Source organism: Apodemus sylvaticus, chromosome 1, assembly GCF_947179515.1.
Source record: "Apodemus sylvaticus chromosome 1, mApoSyl1.1, whole genome shotgun sequence".
Taxonomy (NCBI): Eukaryota; Metazoa; Chordata; class Mammalia; order Rodentia; family Muridae; genus Apodemus; species Apodemus sylvaticus.
In genome coordinates, this window is record NC_067472.1 from 85,721,931 (window position 1) to 85,741,263 (window position 19,333).

Genomic DNA, 19,333 nt, shown 5'->3' on the forward strand with positions numbered 1-19,333 from the left:
GGGACCAGACCAGAGTCCCACTGTCACCTTTAGCTTGTTGGTATTAGTCTAGGGCAGCAAGCGACCCACCTCTTTCTAGATCTCTAGGGGTCAGCAGAAAATTTCCCCAGGCCGAGACACTGCTTCAGGGGAGAGACATTGCAGCTTCCCCTATATTACCAGTGAGTTTATTAATAGTAGTCTTTCTCTCAAGTCATTACTACACTTAATAATAGTATTGTTTTAATAACAATAAAAATTAAAACTGGCTCTGGTGGTATACACCTGCTGTCCTAGTATTTGGGAAGTCAAGGCCAGTCTTGATGACATAGGAATTTTGAAGCCAGGGTGGCCTAGGTGAGACCCTATCTCAACAAAACAAAACAAAACAAAACAAAACAAAACAAAACAAGGGCAGGAGAGATGACTCGACTGGTGGAGCTCTTCCAGAGGGCCCTAGTTCAGTCCATAGCATCCATGTGTGGTGGCTTACACCTGTAACCTCCAGTTCCAGGAGATCTGACGCCCTCTTCTGGCTTCCATGGAAACCTGAATACGTGGACCACACACACACACACACACACACACACACACCAAATGAAACCTAACTGCTGCTGACTCGCTGGATGACCTTGGACAAATCCCAGGGCCTAAAATATTAAGGCTAAGGAGAGCATCTCCATACCTCGGTGGACGTTGACGTAGTCAAACAAGATAGGCTGTTCCTGCTAGTGTTATTTGGAGCCCTACTTTTCTTTGCTCCTTCCTGACACCTTCCCACACTGCGTCAGAATGGTCTATTTTCTTTGAGTTCCCACAAGCACTTTTTCCATCACTGGTCAAGGGTTAGGTGTCCCTACTCCATCAATGATAGAACGTTAGGCATCACTGCATACTGCCTGCTCTTTAAATACAATATGAAGTCCTTGGGGAAAACAAATACATAAACTGCATTTATATGACTTTATATGACTGAGGTCATTACCCTTGTCTGAGACTTCAAGGTGAGAAGGGTTTTTTGTTTTTGTTTTTGTTTTTTAACCCGGATCAACTGTATGCTTACCACAAAAGCTAGGGACTAGGGGTGATGTGGGAGGGAGATTGGGGATAGAAGAAATTCCAGAAATAGACGAAATTAAAACTATAGCAAAACCCTCCAAGGCCCTTCTCAGCACCGAGAGTACTGGTCATCTCATCTGCCTTTCTCACAATACTAGCCCCTGGAGATCTAGTGTGGAGGGTCAAGGTGGAACCAGAAAGCTCTCTCTCTCTCTCTCTCTCTCTCTCTCTCTCTCTCTCTCTCTCTCTCTCTCTCTCTCTCTCTCTCTCTCTCTCCACCTACACACACACACACACACACACACACACACACAGCGTGCCCAGGAATGTGGAGACGTCTAATTACAGGAATGGGAAAAGCAGAATCAAGAATTATCACTCCCAGCCTGTCGTCACCCTGATTCCAATCTAGGGAAGAAGTGTCCTGGAATCCAAGGAGTAGGGGTGGGCGGCTGGCGCGGGGCGGGCTCAAGGGGCGGGGCGACGATGCTCCGCCCCAGGAGGCTCGCCCAGCACTGCTACTCAGGCAGTGTGCTCATTTAGGGCTCAGCTCCTGGAAGGTGGTGTGTGTGTGTGTGTCAACCCGAGTTCGAAGGTAGGCAGCGAGATGAGGCGAGCACCAGCGTTCCTGAGCGCAGATGAGGTGCAGGATCACCTCCGCAGCTCCAGTCTGCTCATCCCGCCCCTGGAGGCTGCACTGGCCAACTTCTCCAAAGGTCCCGACGGAGGGGTCATGCAGCCAGTGCGCACCGTGGTACCTGTGGCCAAGCACCGAGGGTAAGTGTAAGGGACCACCAGAAGGGGATGGGAGAAAGGGGAACCAAAGGCGGTAAGGAACTGCCAAGGGAAGCCGTAGGAGGAGGGAGAGGGCTTGTTTAATCTCTGCTAATGACAGCTGCTGCTTAAAGGGCGCTAACCCACCCCGCCTCTGCCAAGAAGGCGCTTTTTCAGGTGCCACCTGCTGTAATTCAACTCGCTGCCCTTGTGGCTTTGCTAGTTGAAAAGTGAGCGGTAGAGCAATTTGCTGAAGCAAGTGGCGGGACTGTGATGGCTTTCTGGTCCCGAGCCAGGACCAGAAAGTGAGTCCTGCTGCTGCAGGGAAGGGCAGAAGGGCAGAGGAATGCACGCAAACGGAATGACGTGCCAGCGGGGCATTAATGGAGGAGGGAGGATGAATGGGACTTCATTGAACACTCAGCATTGACTGGAAGAAGTTGAAACTGCTCTCTCTCTCTCTCTCTCTCTCTCTCTCTCTCTCTCTCTCTCTCTCTCTCTCTCTCAGCTTCCTGGGAGTCATGCCAGCCTACAGTGCCGCTGAGGATGCACTCACCACCAAGTTAGTCACCTTCTATGAGGGTCACACCAACACCACCGCGGTCCCCTCCCATCAGGCCTCGGTGCTTCTCTTTGATCCCAGCAATGGCTCCCTGCTGGCGGTGAGCAGTCTCTTCTCCTCTGGGGCAGAGAGGGTAGAGTAAGTCTCCCCTGGAATAGAGAGTGTCCCTTGGGCCCAGAATTAAGCCTAGAGGCTAGCGAGATGTAATACGATGGCAAACAACCAGACAGGAGACATCAGTGGTGACAATGGTGACAACATCTGTTTCTGTGCGTGCCTACAGCGGTGGAGAGCACGTGGGCTGTAGAAATAAGGATCCTGTTGTTCATGCTTATGGTCTTGTCTCACACTCAGATACACCAAGCCTACAGCTTGAACTAAAGCAGTAGCTGAAGACACATTTATTCATTGAAGCCCTCCCCCTCCCTGTTTGGAGAAGACACCCTACGTAACCTGGGGATGTCTTCCTGACATCTATCTTTACCATCTAGCAAGGTGTGAAAGGAGTAGTAGCTCACACTACTGAGTGACTGGGGAGCAGGGAGATGTGGGGTTCCAAGCAAATTACCTGTACAACTAAAACTACCCAGGAGGTACATGATATTGTCATTCCTACTTCAGGGATGGGAGTGAGTCATACAACGGCTGTGCTCAACTGAACCCCCTAATAAGAAGCAGAGCTGGACCTCAGCCCTCTTCAGTCTAAGCCAATGGTGTATCTTGTCCAAGACTAAATTCTATTGCCTTATCTATTTGTTTGCTTGCTTGCTATGTGTCCCAGGCCACATGTGTACACACACACACACACACACACACACACACACGAGATCCTCCTGCCTCAGCCTGCCAAGTGCTGAATATGAACTAGGCAATTTCCTGTTAAGTTTGCTGAGATCCCTGAGGCTTAGGTGAGGCCATCGGTTTGAGGTCACTTAGCCTGTAAGTGTGACCTCTCCTAGGTCTACTTGGTTGACGCTGGTGTTGATACTCTTGCCTCCTAGAGTCCTTCAAGCTGGCGCTCAGACTCCCACCCCCCTTTCCCTCTCCTCTGAATGTCTGACTCCCCTCAGAAATCCAGCTGCCCATTACCCCACTGGAGATGCGTGCCTAGTGTCTAGTTCTTCTTACCCTCTGCTCATCCAGGGGCAGTAACAGCTGTGCTGCCTTCAAGAGTGAGTCCCCACTGCTGGAGCATTAGCCTCTCATACTAGATGGTGGGGCCCTGGGGCATTGCCAAGTGCTCTGTAGCTACGGGACTCAACTTCTCTCCTGTAAAATGAGAATTATAATAACACTTGCTATTTGAGTCTCAGCCGAAATGAGTAAAAGGCTTAACAAAATGCTCAGTCCTCCCTGGACATCAGAACCTCCCAGGAGCCTTGGAAGGCAAGGATAATTTAATTCCTACCTAGGGATTCCATTTTCTTCATTTTCCTTGTAGTTACATAAGTTTGAAGACCACTGAACTACACGCCCCAAGCCAGAGAGTCAGCCTGAGTCATTCTCAAGGTGGTGTCTGGGGACAGTGTCTTTCCAAAGCTCTTGAGATGGGAAGTGATGTTCATATCCTTGAAGATCACCTCAGCTTGGAGATCTGAGAGTCCCAGGGCACGAAAACAAAATAGGTGATGTTTGGGTACTTGCTGTCTGCACTGACTCTCCTTATGTAGCTGTATTTAATACTCTCTGCACTGTTAGCATCATCTTTGTTTTTGTTTTTTTAAAGATTTATTTATTTATTATATGTAAGTACACTGTAGCTATCTTCAGACACCCCACAAGAGGACATCAGATCTCATTATGGATGGTTATAAAGCACCATGTAGTTGCTGAAATTTGAACTCAGGACTGTCAGAAGAGCAGTCAGTGCTCTAAACCACTGAGCCATCTCTCCAGCGCCCCATCTTCATTTTTATAGATTGAAGAATCGAGGGCATAGCTATTAGTGCTCAAAGCCAAGTAGCTCATAAGTGAGAGATGAGATCTGAGTGTGAGCCCAAGGCCTGTGTTCACTGCAGTCTCTACAGACCTGCCTTTCTGAGCTTCCGTCCTGGAGGGCACCTTCCTCATTCTCTCTCTCCTTCCTCCAAGGTCATGGATGGAAATGTCATAACTGCAAAGAGAACTGCAGCAGTGTCTGCCATCGCCACAAAGGTGAGACCAGAGAACACGGAAGGGGTGCAGAACTTACCTTGGTCACCTTTGCCTATAGCTGGAATTCCACATACCAAATATGAGCTACTAAGTGAACACAGTAATTCACAAAACTGCTGAATATGTGCCACATAATTCCAAATACCTCATATGCACAATTCCCAATCTTCCTGTCTCAAAAAAGTAGAGTGGAAAGTGATTGAGACACCAGATGTCAACATCTGGCCTACACACACACACACATGCGTGCATGAGCATCTACACAAATATACAACAATTAAACATAGAATGTGGTTTGACTTTTAAAAAATTAGACAGCTCTTTAATGTATTATGTGCTGATTATTAATAAATGTTACTACACATTTATTTTATAATTTTTATTAATTAGTAAATAATTGGTAGTCTGTTAACAGTTTGCTGGGAAAAAAAAAACACCCTTCAAAACCCACATTGTGTGTTAGAAATATGGAATGCAGCAAAATGAAAAGTAACGGAATGGAAGTGACTCCTTTTTTTAATGAGGTCTCAACCGTTGCCCAGTCCGGACTTGCATATTTGGTTTCAAGTAGTTCATTTGCTTCAGCCTCCCACATAGCGAGGTCTACCAGGCACATACCAGTATTTCCGACTAAAGAGATGGCATTTCAATTGATTCAGAAATGACCTCCCTGACACTGGAGAGCAGACTGGAATCAGTGAGTAATCACTGGAAGACCGCAGCAGGAGCAAGCGGAGCTGTCGATGTGCTCAGCAGTGTGGAGGCGCCCATGAGAAAGATGGGGAGTTGTAGAGGGTATAGCCAAGGGAAGGAAGTTTAGAGTGGAGCATTCAGCTGGGATGATGGTGCACACCTGTAATCCCAGCACTCGAGGCTGAGGCAGGAGGATTGCCCTGAGTTATAGGTCAGCCTGGACTTACATGATGAGATCATATATGAAAAGACAAAGCAGAGAAAAATGGGGCTCTGTGGGAATGATTGGAATTTTTCTTTTATCAATTTAAGTCTGACAAGGAATTGGGATTCTGGTTAATCTAGGCATAGCAAGAGTGGCGTGGCCCAAAGGCGGGTTGGCGTGGCAGATCAAGTCAGAAAGATTGTTTAGATGGTAGATGGCTCCTGAGGAACCACACCTAAGGTTGACCATTGTCCTTCACAGGCACACAGACACATGTATTCACACACACTCCACACACACATGCACACATACATACACACATGCTGACACACACACACACACACACACACACACACACACACACACACACACGCATGCACAAACTAAGGCTTATACCAATAGGAGTGTCTATCAACATAGGGAAGGTCCTTGTCCAGACCAAATGAGATCATGAGAGCGCGCAGTAGGTGCTCAGTGAAGGTTCCTTCCTGCCTGCCTGCCCCTCTCTATAGAGGGCAAACAGAAACAAAGTGACCTCTCCGTGATGCCCACCAGCTCTTGAGGGCAGTGGACATCTCCTGGCTACCTGAAAACACTGACCTTCACCACCCTGTTTCTCTCAGTTCTTGAAAGGTCCAGGCAGTGACGTGCTGTGCATCCTTGGGGCTGGGGTCCAGGCGTACAGTCACTATGAGATCTTCACAGAACAGTTCTCCTTCAAGGAGGTGAGTGGGGCCTGGTGGAGCAGGGAGGTGGCACGTGGGCCTCTAGGAACAGGCTAAACAGTGGGGCTGAGTCTGGCATGGCTCATCCCTGTCTTTATGACTTCCCCAGGAGGTCTGTGAGGCCTGATCACCTGTTTTCAGACTCACGACACACACCTGGGGATGCCACCAGCCACCCAAGTGATTCTGTGATGCAACTTGGGTGTCAGCTGTGCTTCCAGCTCCTCCTTGTGCTTCTCTTAGAAGATTCTGGGAGGCTACCTATTTAAGGCTATGGATCCGGAATGGGTGGGGTGAGGCCTGGTGAACAGAAGGCACCACCTCCTCCCTCTGCCAGCCGCAGATCTTGCAGCCTTCCCCTCTGTGGCCCTCACTTCACTGGAAATGGATATATATATATATATATATTCATTTTAATGTATGCCTGTGTGAGGGGTGGAACCAATGAAAGTATGGATTCTTATGATAAAAATAATACTGCTATCTTGGGTAATAGAGACTGTGAAGAAGAAGAACAAAAAGAAAAGAAAACTAGCCATTTACCTTTTTTTTTAAGACAGGCAAGTAGTTTCCAAGCTTCTCTTGTCGACATGTTATAGCAGCTTTATCCGTGTTGACTTTGTGCAGCTGAATATTTTATGTATTCGTCGACTCCAATATCACTGTTCTAGATTATGTAAATTTTGCATCATATTTGCACCGTTTTCAACCAGGAAAGATGACCCAGCCAGCCAGTGACTTATCACTGCGTGCGCTGGGCCACCTACCCTGCTTGGTGAGCTTACATGGAAAGCTCATTTTTCTACTTACTGTATTTCCCTGTTTCTTTTTTTAAGATTTATTTTTTATTTATATGAGTACACTGCTGCTGTCTTCAGACACACCAGAAGAGGGCACTGGATCCCATTACAGATGGTTATGAGCCACCATGTGGTTGGCTAGGGCTTGAACTCAGGACTTCTGGAAGAGCAGTCAGTGCTCTTAACCGCTGAGCCATCTCTTCAGCCCCCATTGCTATATTTCCTGAGGAGAAAGTCTCGGGGCCTTGTTGGGTTGAGGGCTGGTGGCCTCTGATGCAGACATCGAAACTGGCTAGTAAACTCACAAGAGCTCAGCCCTCAATACTACTAGCACCTGCCAACCTCTGCCACAGCACCCTCCAGGATTCTGATTGTGGCTTCCACAGTTGGTCTTTTTATCCACTGCACTTTTTTTTACCTAAAAATCTATTTGCTTTTTAATCCTTCCTTGTGCTGCATCGATTAGGCTCTGCCATGACAAACAATTTTCATGAACCTAGTACCTGCTGCATCTCCAATACAGGGTTTCAAACACAGCCTAAGTTCCACTCTGTCTCTACCCATTTCACAGATGTGGAACCTGAGGCCGAATGAGGGAAAGTCATTGCAGGAATAATACAAAGTAGAAGAAAGGTTGGTCTCAAGCCTACCTGGCTCTGGAATGTTCTCTGTAATCATTGAACCACTGAGGCTGTTTCCTGGCCTAAAACTGGAAAATATCCACCTTGTTTAGGCGGAGGAGGCATTTTTATTTGTTGGAGCAGATATCTGTTTTAGTTAATGCTATGTCCTTGATCAAATGTCCATTGTCTAAAGACACCATTGTCAGCATCAGAGCAGTGTGGGTAGGTGTGGCATCTGCAGTGAAGAAGTGCACTGGTGTCCCTCTTGTCACCCACTCTAAGGTGAGAATATGGAACCGCACCAGGGAAAATGCCGAGAAGTTTGCAAGCTCAGTGCAAGGAGATGTCCGAGTCTGTTCATCAGTGCAGGAGGCTGTGACAGGGGCAGATGTCATCATCACAGTCACCATGGCAACGGAGCCCATTTTATTTGGTGAATGGGTGAAGCCGGGGGCTCACATCAATGGTAAGTCATACTCCCAGACTGGATCCAGGCTCCATTTGTAAAAGTGCTTTCTCCTTCATACAGAATGCCCACATGTTTTGGGTTTTCTTTGAGTCAGGGTCTCATTATACATACTGGCTAGCTTTAAAGTTGCTATCCTCCTGCCTCAGATTACTGAGAGCTTACATTATAGGCATCTATCCCCACTCCTGTCTGCACCTTCTTTTTGAGGGTATCTGTATGAGCTTAATGCGATGGAGGGTTGGGGGTTAGCCTGGGCTACTTACAGAAAACCTGTCTCAACAAAACCCAAAGGCTACAGAAGGATGGGTGTCCTAAAAAACTGTGTCTCGAATGTAAAAAGGAAATTAAATGTAAAACTGGTGATTATTTCACTGCTGACTATCCTGTGGGCTGGGACACTGCACAAATGGTCAGCCACAGCTTCATTCTTAAATGTGACAGAATTCAAATCCTAGTGGACAAACAAATAATGCTTCAGTTTGGTTTGGTTTGTTTGACTTTTGAGACAATGTCTCTCTGGGTGGCCCTTAAACTTTTAATTTTCCCTCCTGTGCCCACCAAGATTTGTATGACTGACTGATGTGACCCATCACCCCAACCAGAATAATTTGTTCTTTACATATAAAACTATAAACAATTTCCAAAAGTAATTACAGTACAAAAAAGGATTTAATGTGGCATGTGGATGCTTTTGACATGTGTAATAGGAGGCGGGATGGGAGGCTATTCCAAACATAAGGGCACTGGGGCCTCTGAAGACCTTCAAATACCCTTAGAGATTATAGCAAAAGATGGACTATATAAAATACTTAACTACAATAGGAGTTGTCCTGAATTCTATATGTGTATTTGTATGTGCACATGCATTTGTACTCATATGTGTTTGTATGTATGCATATGTTGATGCTGAATGTCTTCTACAGTGACTCTCCAGCTTATTTTTGAGACAGTTTTCTCACTGAATATAGCACTAATTAACTAGACTGGGTGGCCAGAGAACTCCAGGGATCACCTATTTCTGTCTGCTGCCCACCCACTCCATAGTGTCAGAGATATGCATAACTATGACCACATTTTTTACATTGGTGCTGGGTATGATTCTACAGCAAGTGCTTCTATCTCCCCAATCTTCTTGATTATGATATATGTATACACACACACCCCGTGTGTATATATATATATATATATATATATATATATATATATATATACACATAATGTATATATGTTAGATATAATCACTTAATTCTTCTAGCAACCTTAGGAGATAAAATATAATAATTATCATGACCCCTAATTTATAGGGGAATAAACCAAAGCAAGGAAAGATTAAGTAACTTTCAGGAGTCAGAGACTCTTGGGGGCAGAGTTGGGTTTGGGGCTCTTGAACAGTCCAAAAATAAGCCTGGCTTCTGACTGCAGGGCAGACAGACAGCAGAGGAGTGAATTTAGTCACAGTGCTCTTCCATGTAATGACAAGAACATGACATCTCCTCAGAATCTGAGATCCCTGCACACACGGGCAGATGAGAAGCGGGACTCAAGTGGAGAGATTATGTGATCATTCATCAATATTCACTGAAGCTACACTCCATGCCAGTCATTGTTGTAGCTGCTGTGGGACACCACAGGAAACAGAGCGTCCAATGGCATGACTTTCCTGTTGGCTTCTTCTAGTGATGGAAGATAAACCAAACAAGGAAAGACTTAGGTAATTTCTGCTTGTGGGGAGCCTAAGAGCCTGGTAGTGGAGGCAGAAGGGGGAAGTTGAGGTAGATCCTTTTGATCCACTCACCTGAAATGCTGCTCTGGGGGTGAGTTAGGGTTGTGACCCAAATGATAAGGAAGAGCAATGAGATTTTTATATCTATCTATCTATCTATCTATCTATCTATCTATCTATCTATCTATCTATCTATCTATCTATCGATCGATCGATCTATCGATCTACCTGCATATATATGTATTTCTAGAAAGGGATGGCCTGATATGACATCAAAATACCTCTTTTTATATTCCCTTGACATAGGACAAAGTTGTTTGTGTTTATAAACCCTCAAATTGTGCTTTATTAGTGTGTGTCCCAGTGATATCAGTGAAACACCAAGGACAGGTTTTACTAGCTCACAGAGCTGCTAAAGAACAGACCTGACTCGACCCACCCTCCTCCCATGTACACACGCTCACACATACACACACACACACACACACACACACACACACCATATCACATCACACTCCATCACACTCCCTTACTCCCGTCCTGACATCCCATTCATCCCAACAGTGAGTCTTTCAAGACCTTCACTGTTTCTAGCCGCACTGAAGCAAGGCCAAGTTCTGATCTGGGTCAGACTGCTGACTTGCTCTTTGGTCTGCTTGCATCTGCCTGAGTGATCTCACACAGCCCCTTGAGAACTCATCCTGTGCTAGGCAGAAGCTGTCTACAGAAAGCAGGGGAGGGGTAGCCCTGGAACCTGGAGGCTTTTCCTACCAGCTTATGATTTATTCACAAGCTCCATTAGTGAGTATGTTTGTTCTATAGACTTCCCCCGCAACTGCCTCCAAGGTGAGCATTGTAACACTGCTCTTTGGAAACCAGAGCTCAAAACAGCAGGAAGGAGAACATAAGAAGGCATAGAAAGGGTGCCTTGTATTTGGACAAAACTTTAAAATATATTCAAAGGCTAGCTAGCTACCCTGGGGCTGGCTCCAGCCAGAAGACTGCTTTGTTTAGACCACAGAGAAATCAAGGAATAACGTATGCAAATCGATTTCCTTCTCCTCTTCATAAACAGTAGGGATGGAGGGCAGTCTGGAAACGTGCATGTGCACGCGTGGGTAGTAGACCTTAGCTGGAGCGGGATAATGCCTGACCCCTGGCAAAGTACGCACTCTCTACTGCGTGCCCAGGACTGCGACCTTCTGTCTGTTGGCTTTGTTCCTGTTCACTTCTTCCTGCCTCTGCAGGCATTTGGTTACACCCTGTGCGTTATCCTGTGTCCTTGGGACAGAAGGCAGGACACATCAGAGTCATTGCTCCGTCTCTGCAAAGGGGCAAGGTCAAGGCCTAATAATCAGTTTATGTTTTGTGGGATGTTTGGTGTTTTTTTCCCCTCCTCCCAATCCTCTCCTTCACCCTCCTTATCCAACTCTTCCTGATCTTCCTTAAAAAAAAAAAAAAAGTGTGTGTGCATGCACATGCATGCCACCACACGCCCAGACGTCAGAGGACAAACTCAGCTGTCAGTGCTGGCTCCCGTTGCTGGGACAGCATATCTTACTGTTCACCTGAGTGTTCTCCAGGCTCCTTGGCCCTGGGGGTTCCAGGGATTCTCCTGGGCCTGATGTGCATTATGGCGTTCAGCTTTCTACAGATTCTGGAGACTCAGGTGGTCATGTTTGCGTGACATGCCCTTCACCCGATAGGTCATCCATCTCCCCATCGTCAGTTTCAAGGTGTCAAGGCAATCTCAAGGCCAGGTTTCCCTTTTCTTCGCTGCCCCCACCCCCAGAAGCATTGGGATTGAGTTTAGGGTTCACATATGTGGGGCAGATGCTGTGCCACTGAGCTACTTACAGCCCTCCCAGCCTTAACACTGGGCTTTGTCATAATAAGAGAAAATGGTTTCAAGTGAGGAAGGCAATGGCCAAGGAACAAGGCAAGATAAGGAGCAGGGGGTTCCTTGGTGTGGTTTCGGCCATTAGCTGTCACTGCCTGCAAGGGTGAAAGCCTGGGGCTCCCAGACCCAGATTCACTGATGAGTTGAGTAGGTCCTGATCTCGTCACAGCTTCAATGTATGCATCTGTAAATGGAATTAGATACTGAATTAGACTCCGTTTAATACTGGAGTATTAAAGTTCATAGAGTGTGTATAGAAAATATAGCACAGAGAAATATTTACCTTACCTGTGAAGACTAGACTGGGTCCTTACAGAGGACCCAAGCTCTGCTCCTTCCATCCATGTTGGGTGGCCCACAGCTGCTGGTAATTCCAGTTAAGAAGCATCTGACCTCTCTGGCTTCCTCAAGCATCCACATCCTCATACCCAACACACACACACACACACACACACACACATTTAAAATAATAAAAATAAATGCTTTTTAAAAATGAGTGCTGCTAAGTGACTGTAAGAACTTACAGGCCTGAAGGAGGGGGTGAGGTAGAAAAGAAGAGCTTAGGAGATGGCTTAGTCCATAAAATGCTCACCCTGTGAGTTTAATCCCCAGACACGGAGGTGTGCACCTGTAATCTCAATGCTGGGAAGGTGGAAACTGAACAATTTCTGGGGCTCGCTTGTCAACCAGCTGAGCCTGAGCGGAAATCTGTGTATCCCAGTGAAGGGCTCTGTCTCACAAAACAAAGTAGGCAGCCATCTTGACGAACGACTCTCTTAACCTCCGACCTTCAGATGCACCCGCACATAAATGCACATGCATCTATATGCATGCATACACCTGCACACACACATACAAATAATTTTTAAAAGAAAAGGGAAAATGGTAGGTGTTATTTTTTAAAACGTAATTCTATCTTACTTATTGGAAAGAGTGTGGCCTAGGAGATGAGAGACATTTGGCTCTAAATATCTGTACTGGCCTCCTGCTCAGCTCTTTCTACTAATGTGCCCAAGGAATTTCCCTGTCTCAAAGTCAGTTTTGTTATCTTGTAGCGGTTGGAGCCAGCAGACCTGACTGGCGAGAACTGGATGACGAGCTCATGAAGCAAGCTGTGCTCTATGTGGACTCCCGGGAGGCTGCGCTGAAGGAGTCAGGAGACGTTCTGTTGTCAGGGGTGAGCCTCTCTCAACAGCACAAGCACTGGCTTGGTTCCCAGAGTTTCACTGCCTTCCCCTCTGGACCTTGGTCACCTCACCTCCTCGTAAGGAAGACATTCCTAAACAGCTTGCAGCATTTTAAATCCCATTCCAGAAAAACATAGCCATATGGCTATGACATGTGTCTTCCTGTCCTTCTGCCTGGAGGGAGAATTGATATCTTTTTCTGGTCTGCTGTGCTATAAGGCAGTAGGATGGGAAGTCTGTTGCAACCTGGAAACTGTAAGAAGGCTATGTATCCCCTGGATGCCTATCCCCACTTATAATCAGGTTATGGCAGCAAGCAGAGACTGCCAAAGTGCATGGTCAGATGACAGCATATCAATTTCTTCACAGACAGGGACCCAGCAGGAAGCCACCCAGACACAACAATCTCTGTGTTTATGGCATCAAAAACACCGGTGCTGTCCTCAAGGGGTATCAGAGGACATCTTCTTCTTAACATCTTCTGGTTCACACATGGTCTTTTTTAAAAATTGATTTTATTCTCTCCTGTTCTGGGGTGTCCTATACTGGCTTCGGGGCCAACTAGCCCCGCATGGGATGATGGGTTCAGCCCTAGTTAACATGCATTTCTTTCACAGGCTGACATTTTTGCTGAGCTTGGAGAAGTGATTGCAGGAGCAAAGCCCGCACACTGTGAGAAGACCACAGTGTTCAAGTCTTTGGGTAAGACTCATGAATTGTTTCCTGGGCACAAATCCAACCAAAGCACAAAGCAGGGGTAAGGAGAAATGGATGGGTTACCAGGCTCTGTGGGTGAATCATTACAGTGTCCGGATCAATCATTTACATGTTTGGGTGGAGTAGTTAAGCCTATGAACTCTGGAGTTGGATGAGTCTGGATTACATTCCTTTTATATCATGCATTGGATATGTGACCTTAGGCAAGTGTCCTAATGTCTCAGAGCCACGGTTTCTTTGCCACGTGTCACCTTGAGTTCTTATGAGAGTCTAGGGGCATACACAAGGTGGTGGAAATTGGGCACAACCAATGTTTTACTAAATCACTTAGTTAGACATAAATCAATTCAGGAGTCAAGATCCATTAGAGGGAGAGAGCAGAGACAAAACTGTTAACAGGTAAAGGGAAATGACAGAGACACCTGCCTTAAAGGGGGTTGAGACAGGAAGTTACAGTCTGAGACCCTTTCGTTTCCCCTTCCCTACCTCCCACTCAATGCTTAATAACAGGCAACATGAGGAATCCAAACTACACTGGCTGAAATGGGTAGAAACTTGGTGAGGGGTGGGCTCCCAGAGGACACTCTGCCCCTTGGATTAACTCCCCCACTCTGACGTGTTTAAAGAAGCAGATGTATATGGGAACCAGAGTGAAAATCAGCTATTCCATTTAATTTTTTTAATTATTAATGGTTACTACGTGGGCATTACCTGGATTTTCCATACTTCTTCATACTGAGCAGCAGAAACTTTAATATTTGCCACAGTTTTAAAAGTACTCTAGATGGCTGGATGTGGTGGCACACACCCTTAATCCCAACACTAAAAAGGCAGAGGCAGATCTCTGTGAGTTCAAGGCTACTCTGATCTTTGTAGCAAGTTTTAATGCATCCAGGTTTAAATAGAGAGAGACCCTGTCTCAAAACAAAACAAAGCAAAAAACAAATGGGAAAAAAAAAAAAAGGAGTGTTCTGGCCAGCAGTGTGGCCACTACAGTGAAATAGCATTTGCCGGCCGTGAGAAGACTGCTGCATGTATGAACGCCCAGTGCCGAGACCCCATGCACACGGCCTGCATGAGAGCAAGCCAACCGAAAGACCAGCATGAATGGGGAATGGAGTTATTAAGTGCCACCCCCTATCTTAGAAGTTGTTGGCAGCCGATGGCAGATTGGGGGCTGAAAAGTCAGTGTTCTTCAGAAGGGTGGCCCTTGAGAGGATGCCATGCACATATAAGTAACACCAAGGAGACTTATTTTCAAAAAAAAAAAAAAATTGCAGAAAGTTGGGAGAGAAAGAGGGTGTGGAGATGGGAAGGAATTAGAATCAAGGAAAAGGAATGGATTTGATCATATTGTAGGCATGCATGTTATTAACATGTATGATCTTAGCATGTGATAGAAAGTGTGCTCTGGCCATCCAGCACTACAGCATAAGTTAGATCCAGGCCTTGACACATAGTTTTTTGTTTTGTTTTTGTGTGTGTGTGTACACTAAAAGACCAATAAAGGTAGTAAATTTCATCTAGAACCTGGTCCAATGACATCCCACTGATCCAGTTGGGTCTGGAAAGTTAGCTGGCCTCATTAAAGAGACAAACATTGTAGGAATCCACTTATTTGACAAATTTTGTATTCCCACCTCAGGTGACTAGTTTATTTACACACTCTCTCTTCTAGCTGATATATGCTGAGCCTCTCATAGAATATTGGGTACAAAAACTAAGGCCCATGTCTTAAAATTACAGGTTGACCATATCTTACCTGAAATACTTGTACCACACGTGTTTCATATTGGATCCATTTTGTACTGTGGAGAATGTTTGTAGATTGTTGACTAAGACCCTGTCCCTTTGCCCAATATGAAAAAACTGCTCCCAAGCTAGAAAAAACATGAATTTAAACATTATCTTAAAGAGTTTCAGACTATGTAATATTTCAGATTTTTGGATTAGGGATATTCAACATTTCAAAGACAAACGGGGATGCTCAAGAGACAGGATTTGTAATGGTCCAGAGTCAGCAAAATGTAGGCCTGGGGGCCCAATCCTGCCAACTCCCTGTAGTTTTATGAGCCATAAGCTACAAATAGTGTCTACATGTTTAAATGATTGGGGTGGACAAAAAAGACTTGCTCTCGGGACCCATAAGAATGATGGGAAAGACTGGGTGGGGAGGCAGCTTAGTTGGGAAAACTGTGCTTACCACATAAGCAGGAAGAGCTGAATTTGGATCTCCCAGGATTATATAAAGTGCCAGGTATGGTGGCACATGGATAGGCCTGCAATTCTGGTACTGTGGAGGCAGAAACATGAGGATCCCTGGGGCTCACTGACCAACTAGTCTAGCCAAATCAGCAAGCTCAGCAAAAGACCCTGACTCAGAACAAAACAAAACAAAAAGTCACAAACAAACAAAACAAAAACCCCAAATAAGAAGAACAATTGAGCTATGGAAGAAGATAACTAGCACCAACATAGGCCACCACACTTGGGGGGGGGGGGATGGAGTGAGTGGTAAATTCAAGTTGTAGTGTCTACAAATAAGATCTTACCAATACACAGTCTCATTTGCTTTCCCTGTGACTGTGGCTACTTTTCTACTATAAGAGCAGAACTGGGCCATGTAACAGAGACCATATGACGTACAGAGCTTAATCTATTTACTGAGCCCCAAGTGAAACATTGCTGAGCTCTGAATTGGACCTGAGAGGTTGGACGTTTCTTGCTTAGTATTATACTCCCTTCCTTAACCAGCCCTTTCTGTGCCAAGTCTGGGCAAATCTCTGGGCAGCAGTTGTGGTTATCATCATGGACTTTAGCATGCACACAACGTCAGAAGATAGCCAGGGTTATTTGAGGGCAAAGTTGCTCTGACAAAAAAGTGAAGCAAATTTCTGTCCATTCCAGGGATGGCAGTGGAAGACCTGGTCGCAGCCAAATTAGTGTATGATTCTTGGTCATCTGGCAAGTGAGCTGAAGGAGCTGTGCCTGAGCTGGACGTCACAGATCAAACGCTGTCGTACAAGTGTCTAGGTCAAAGGAGACCCAGTCCCCAATGAATGGTAGTGATTGTCATTCATAAGTGCTGACATCCCTATTCATGTTTGTGGTTGGATAGCTAAACCAGGTAACCATTTCTTCCATTAAGGGGTGATAACCACATTATCTACCCTTGTTCTTACTAACCTAGTATGTCTCTGAAATAAATCATTTCCAGTTCTTCTGCAAGTCCCTTGACAACTTCCTTGAGTCTAAGCAAGTTGATGATGGAAGGAATTCATTGGTTCCTCATAACTTAACCAAAAGTCTCTACAAGGAGAATATGTCTCATGACCAACAGATCTTATGAAAGCATCAGGAGTCCCACATTTAGGGTCATACCTCCCCACTCAGTCTCCCCTCACTATGTAAGTTGGGGTAGGACGTGGAAACAGTATCTCAGAAAGTTTCTAGAGAACTAAAGACGATCCATCACAGTGAGGATGTGTGCCAGAGGCAGGCTTGGGTCACAAAACCTGTGAATGCCTTCCTATGACAACTGCTTCTGTGCACATTATTGAGGACAAGTACAACTTCAGTCTATTCTATAACCAAACAGTATTTATAAGCAAGTATCACCTAATGTAATATATCCAAGAACCCATATGTTCTTGAATCCATTCACTGGGGAGGAATGAGTGAGTTTGAGCATTTGATCATCTGTATCCTGCATGAGCCTCTTGACGTAACTTAAGATGTAAATGAGAAATCAGCTGGGTTAAAATAATGGTTCTAATATTATATACACAGTCACACAGTCAATGGTAAATTCTACCTGGTGGTAGTCTAGCTACAAAATTCCAAACAAAAGCAAAAACAAAAGCAAAAACAAAACTTAACCATTGGTTGAAAGTGGTTTCAATTGAGATTGCCTTTTAAAAACTGTCAGCATTAAAAAAAAAAAATGCTGGCAAGGCTTTAGAAAGAGGAACTTTATACATTCCTGGTGGGAAAGTAAACTATGGAATACAGCTTGGCAGCCCTCCAAAAACTGAAACCAGAACCATCATGTGGCCCAGATATCCCAGCCAATATACCACACCGACCTGCGCATCCATATTTATTACTGAGCTGTTCATAATAACCAGGAAATTGGACTAGCCTGGATGTCTAACAACCAATGAATGGGAAAAAATGCAGTGCATTACACAACTGAATTTTATTCAACTATAAAGAATGAAATTAAGACATTTTCAGTAATCGAAGATTGTTAAGCAAAATATACGTACCTCCCTCAAAAAGACTAGTAGCCCATATTTTCTTCTCATATGCAAAATCTAGATTTAAGAGTGTGTGGTATGCATGTGTGAGTGTATGTGTGTGTGTGATGTAAGCAGAAAGGATCTGTGAGAAAAGGAAAAAGTTTAAAGAGATGGAGAGAAAGGTACAATAGAGGATAATGGAATGTGTGTGTGTGTGTGACTACTATACACAATTATACATTATATAGAAAGACATGTATATGTATATATACATGTGTGTGTGTGTGTGTGTGTGTGTGTGTAACTATTATGCTACTCTTTCATCTGAATCGAAACATTACCTATTGGTGAGAGGAAGGAGACTCAGAAGACTCCAGCAGCTATAGAGAATTTGCCAGGCTCATGAAACATATACAAGAGATTTCCAAGAGCCCCTCATCACACTGTGAAAGCAGCAAACAGCAGCTTAGGCAGGAAGTTCCCAGGATGCACCATCTGTGCTAAAACTGTTACCTTTGAGTTGCCCATATTCCTGTGAAGTAACCTCCAAAACCTCCGTGGTTTTGAGCTCATCTTGGGTAGAGTTCTTGCTTTGTTCCATCATTGGTGCCTATCTGAAGGGAATAAACATTTGTTCATAATTAAGAAAGATAGGTTTGTTTTAACTTGTCACTTCAGAGGTGTCCTCCATGACCATGGTCTTAGTGCTTAGGGACCTGTGGTAAGGTGATCCATTAGAAGCATGCAGCAGAGGAAACCTGTTTGAGTTGCCTGGAAAGCAAAGAAAGGGGCGTTTAGAATTCAAATGCCCTTTTTAAGGGCATGCTTCGATGACCTCACTTCCATCTAATAAGCCCTGCCTGATGCATAGATGTCCACCTCCTCCCAGTAGCTCCACAGGCAGATGACCAATCCGTTAGCATATGGGTCTTTGGGCCACATCTAAGATCTGGACTATAATAAGCAGCCTGTGGATACACACTAACGAAGTGAAGGTATGCATAGCAAACATGGATGCACAAAATATACTTTCACCAGCAACCTTCCTAAAAACTATACCTTTTCCCTCCTGTTTTGCACCTCAGAAGATGCTTACCCTTAGAGAAATTGTGAGATGGGACAGGCATCGTTTTTCTGAATCCTTCTTGCTTTCTTGGCTATCCTCTTGCTTACACACCATGCATGTCAGCCTAGGCCCTCATAACAGAACACTACAGACAGAGTGATTCAAACAACAGACATTTATTTTTCACATCTCAGGAGGCCAAAAGCTCATACTGTTACCAGGTTCGATTTCTCAGTGCTTCTCTCCTTGGCTGGTTGGCAGCTGCCTTCCTGCTGTCCTCCTTTCTCCCAAGTGTGAACAAATCCTCCACACTCTTCCTTGTTTTTTAAGTCATAAGAATTACGAGCCTGCCCTTATAACTTCATTCAATCTTAATCACATCTTTAAAGTACTATCTCCAAAAAAACACTCAGAGGTTAGGGCTTCCATACATGAACTTTAGAAATCCAGTCTACA

The 19,333-nt window shown here is 45.1% G+C and overlaps 1 protein-coding gene across 1 annotated transcript; it reads left to right on the top strand.

The window, feature by feature from the left end:
* The first annotated feature begins 1,552 nt into the window (after positions 1 to 1,552).
* On the top strand, positions 1,553 to 16,808 carry Crym (crystallin mu). The gene is made up of 8 exons (XM_052174993.1): positions 1,553 to 1,815; positions 2,321 to 2,474; positions 4,466 to 4,528; positions 6,050 to 6,151; positions 7,857 to 8,040; positions 12,722 to 12,843; positions 13,471 to 13,555; positions 16,478 to 16,808. The coding sequence occupies exons 1-8, from the start codon at positions 1,646 to 1,648 to the stop codon at positions 16,540 to 16,542; spliced, it is 945 nt and encodes a 314-aa protein (XP_052030953.1). The 5' UTR covers positions 1,553 to 1,645; the 3' UTR covers positions 16,543 to 16,808.
* Positions 16,809 to 19,333: the final 2,525 nt, after the last annotated feature.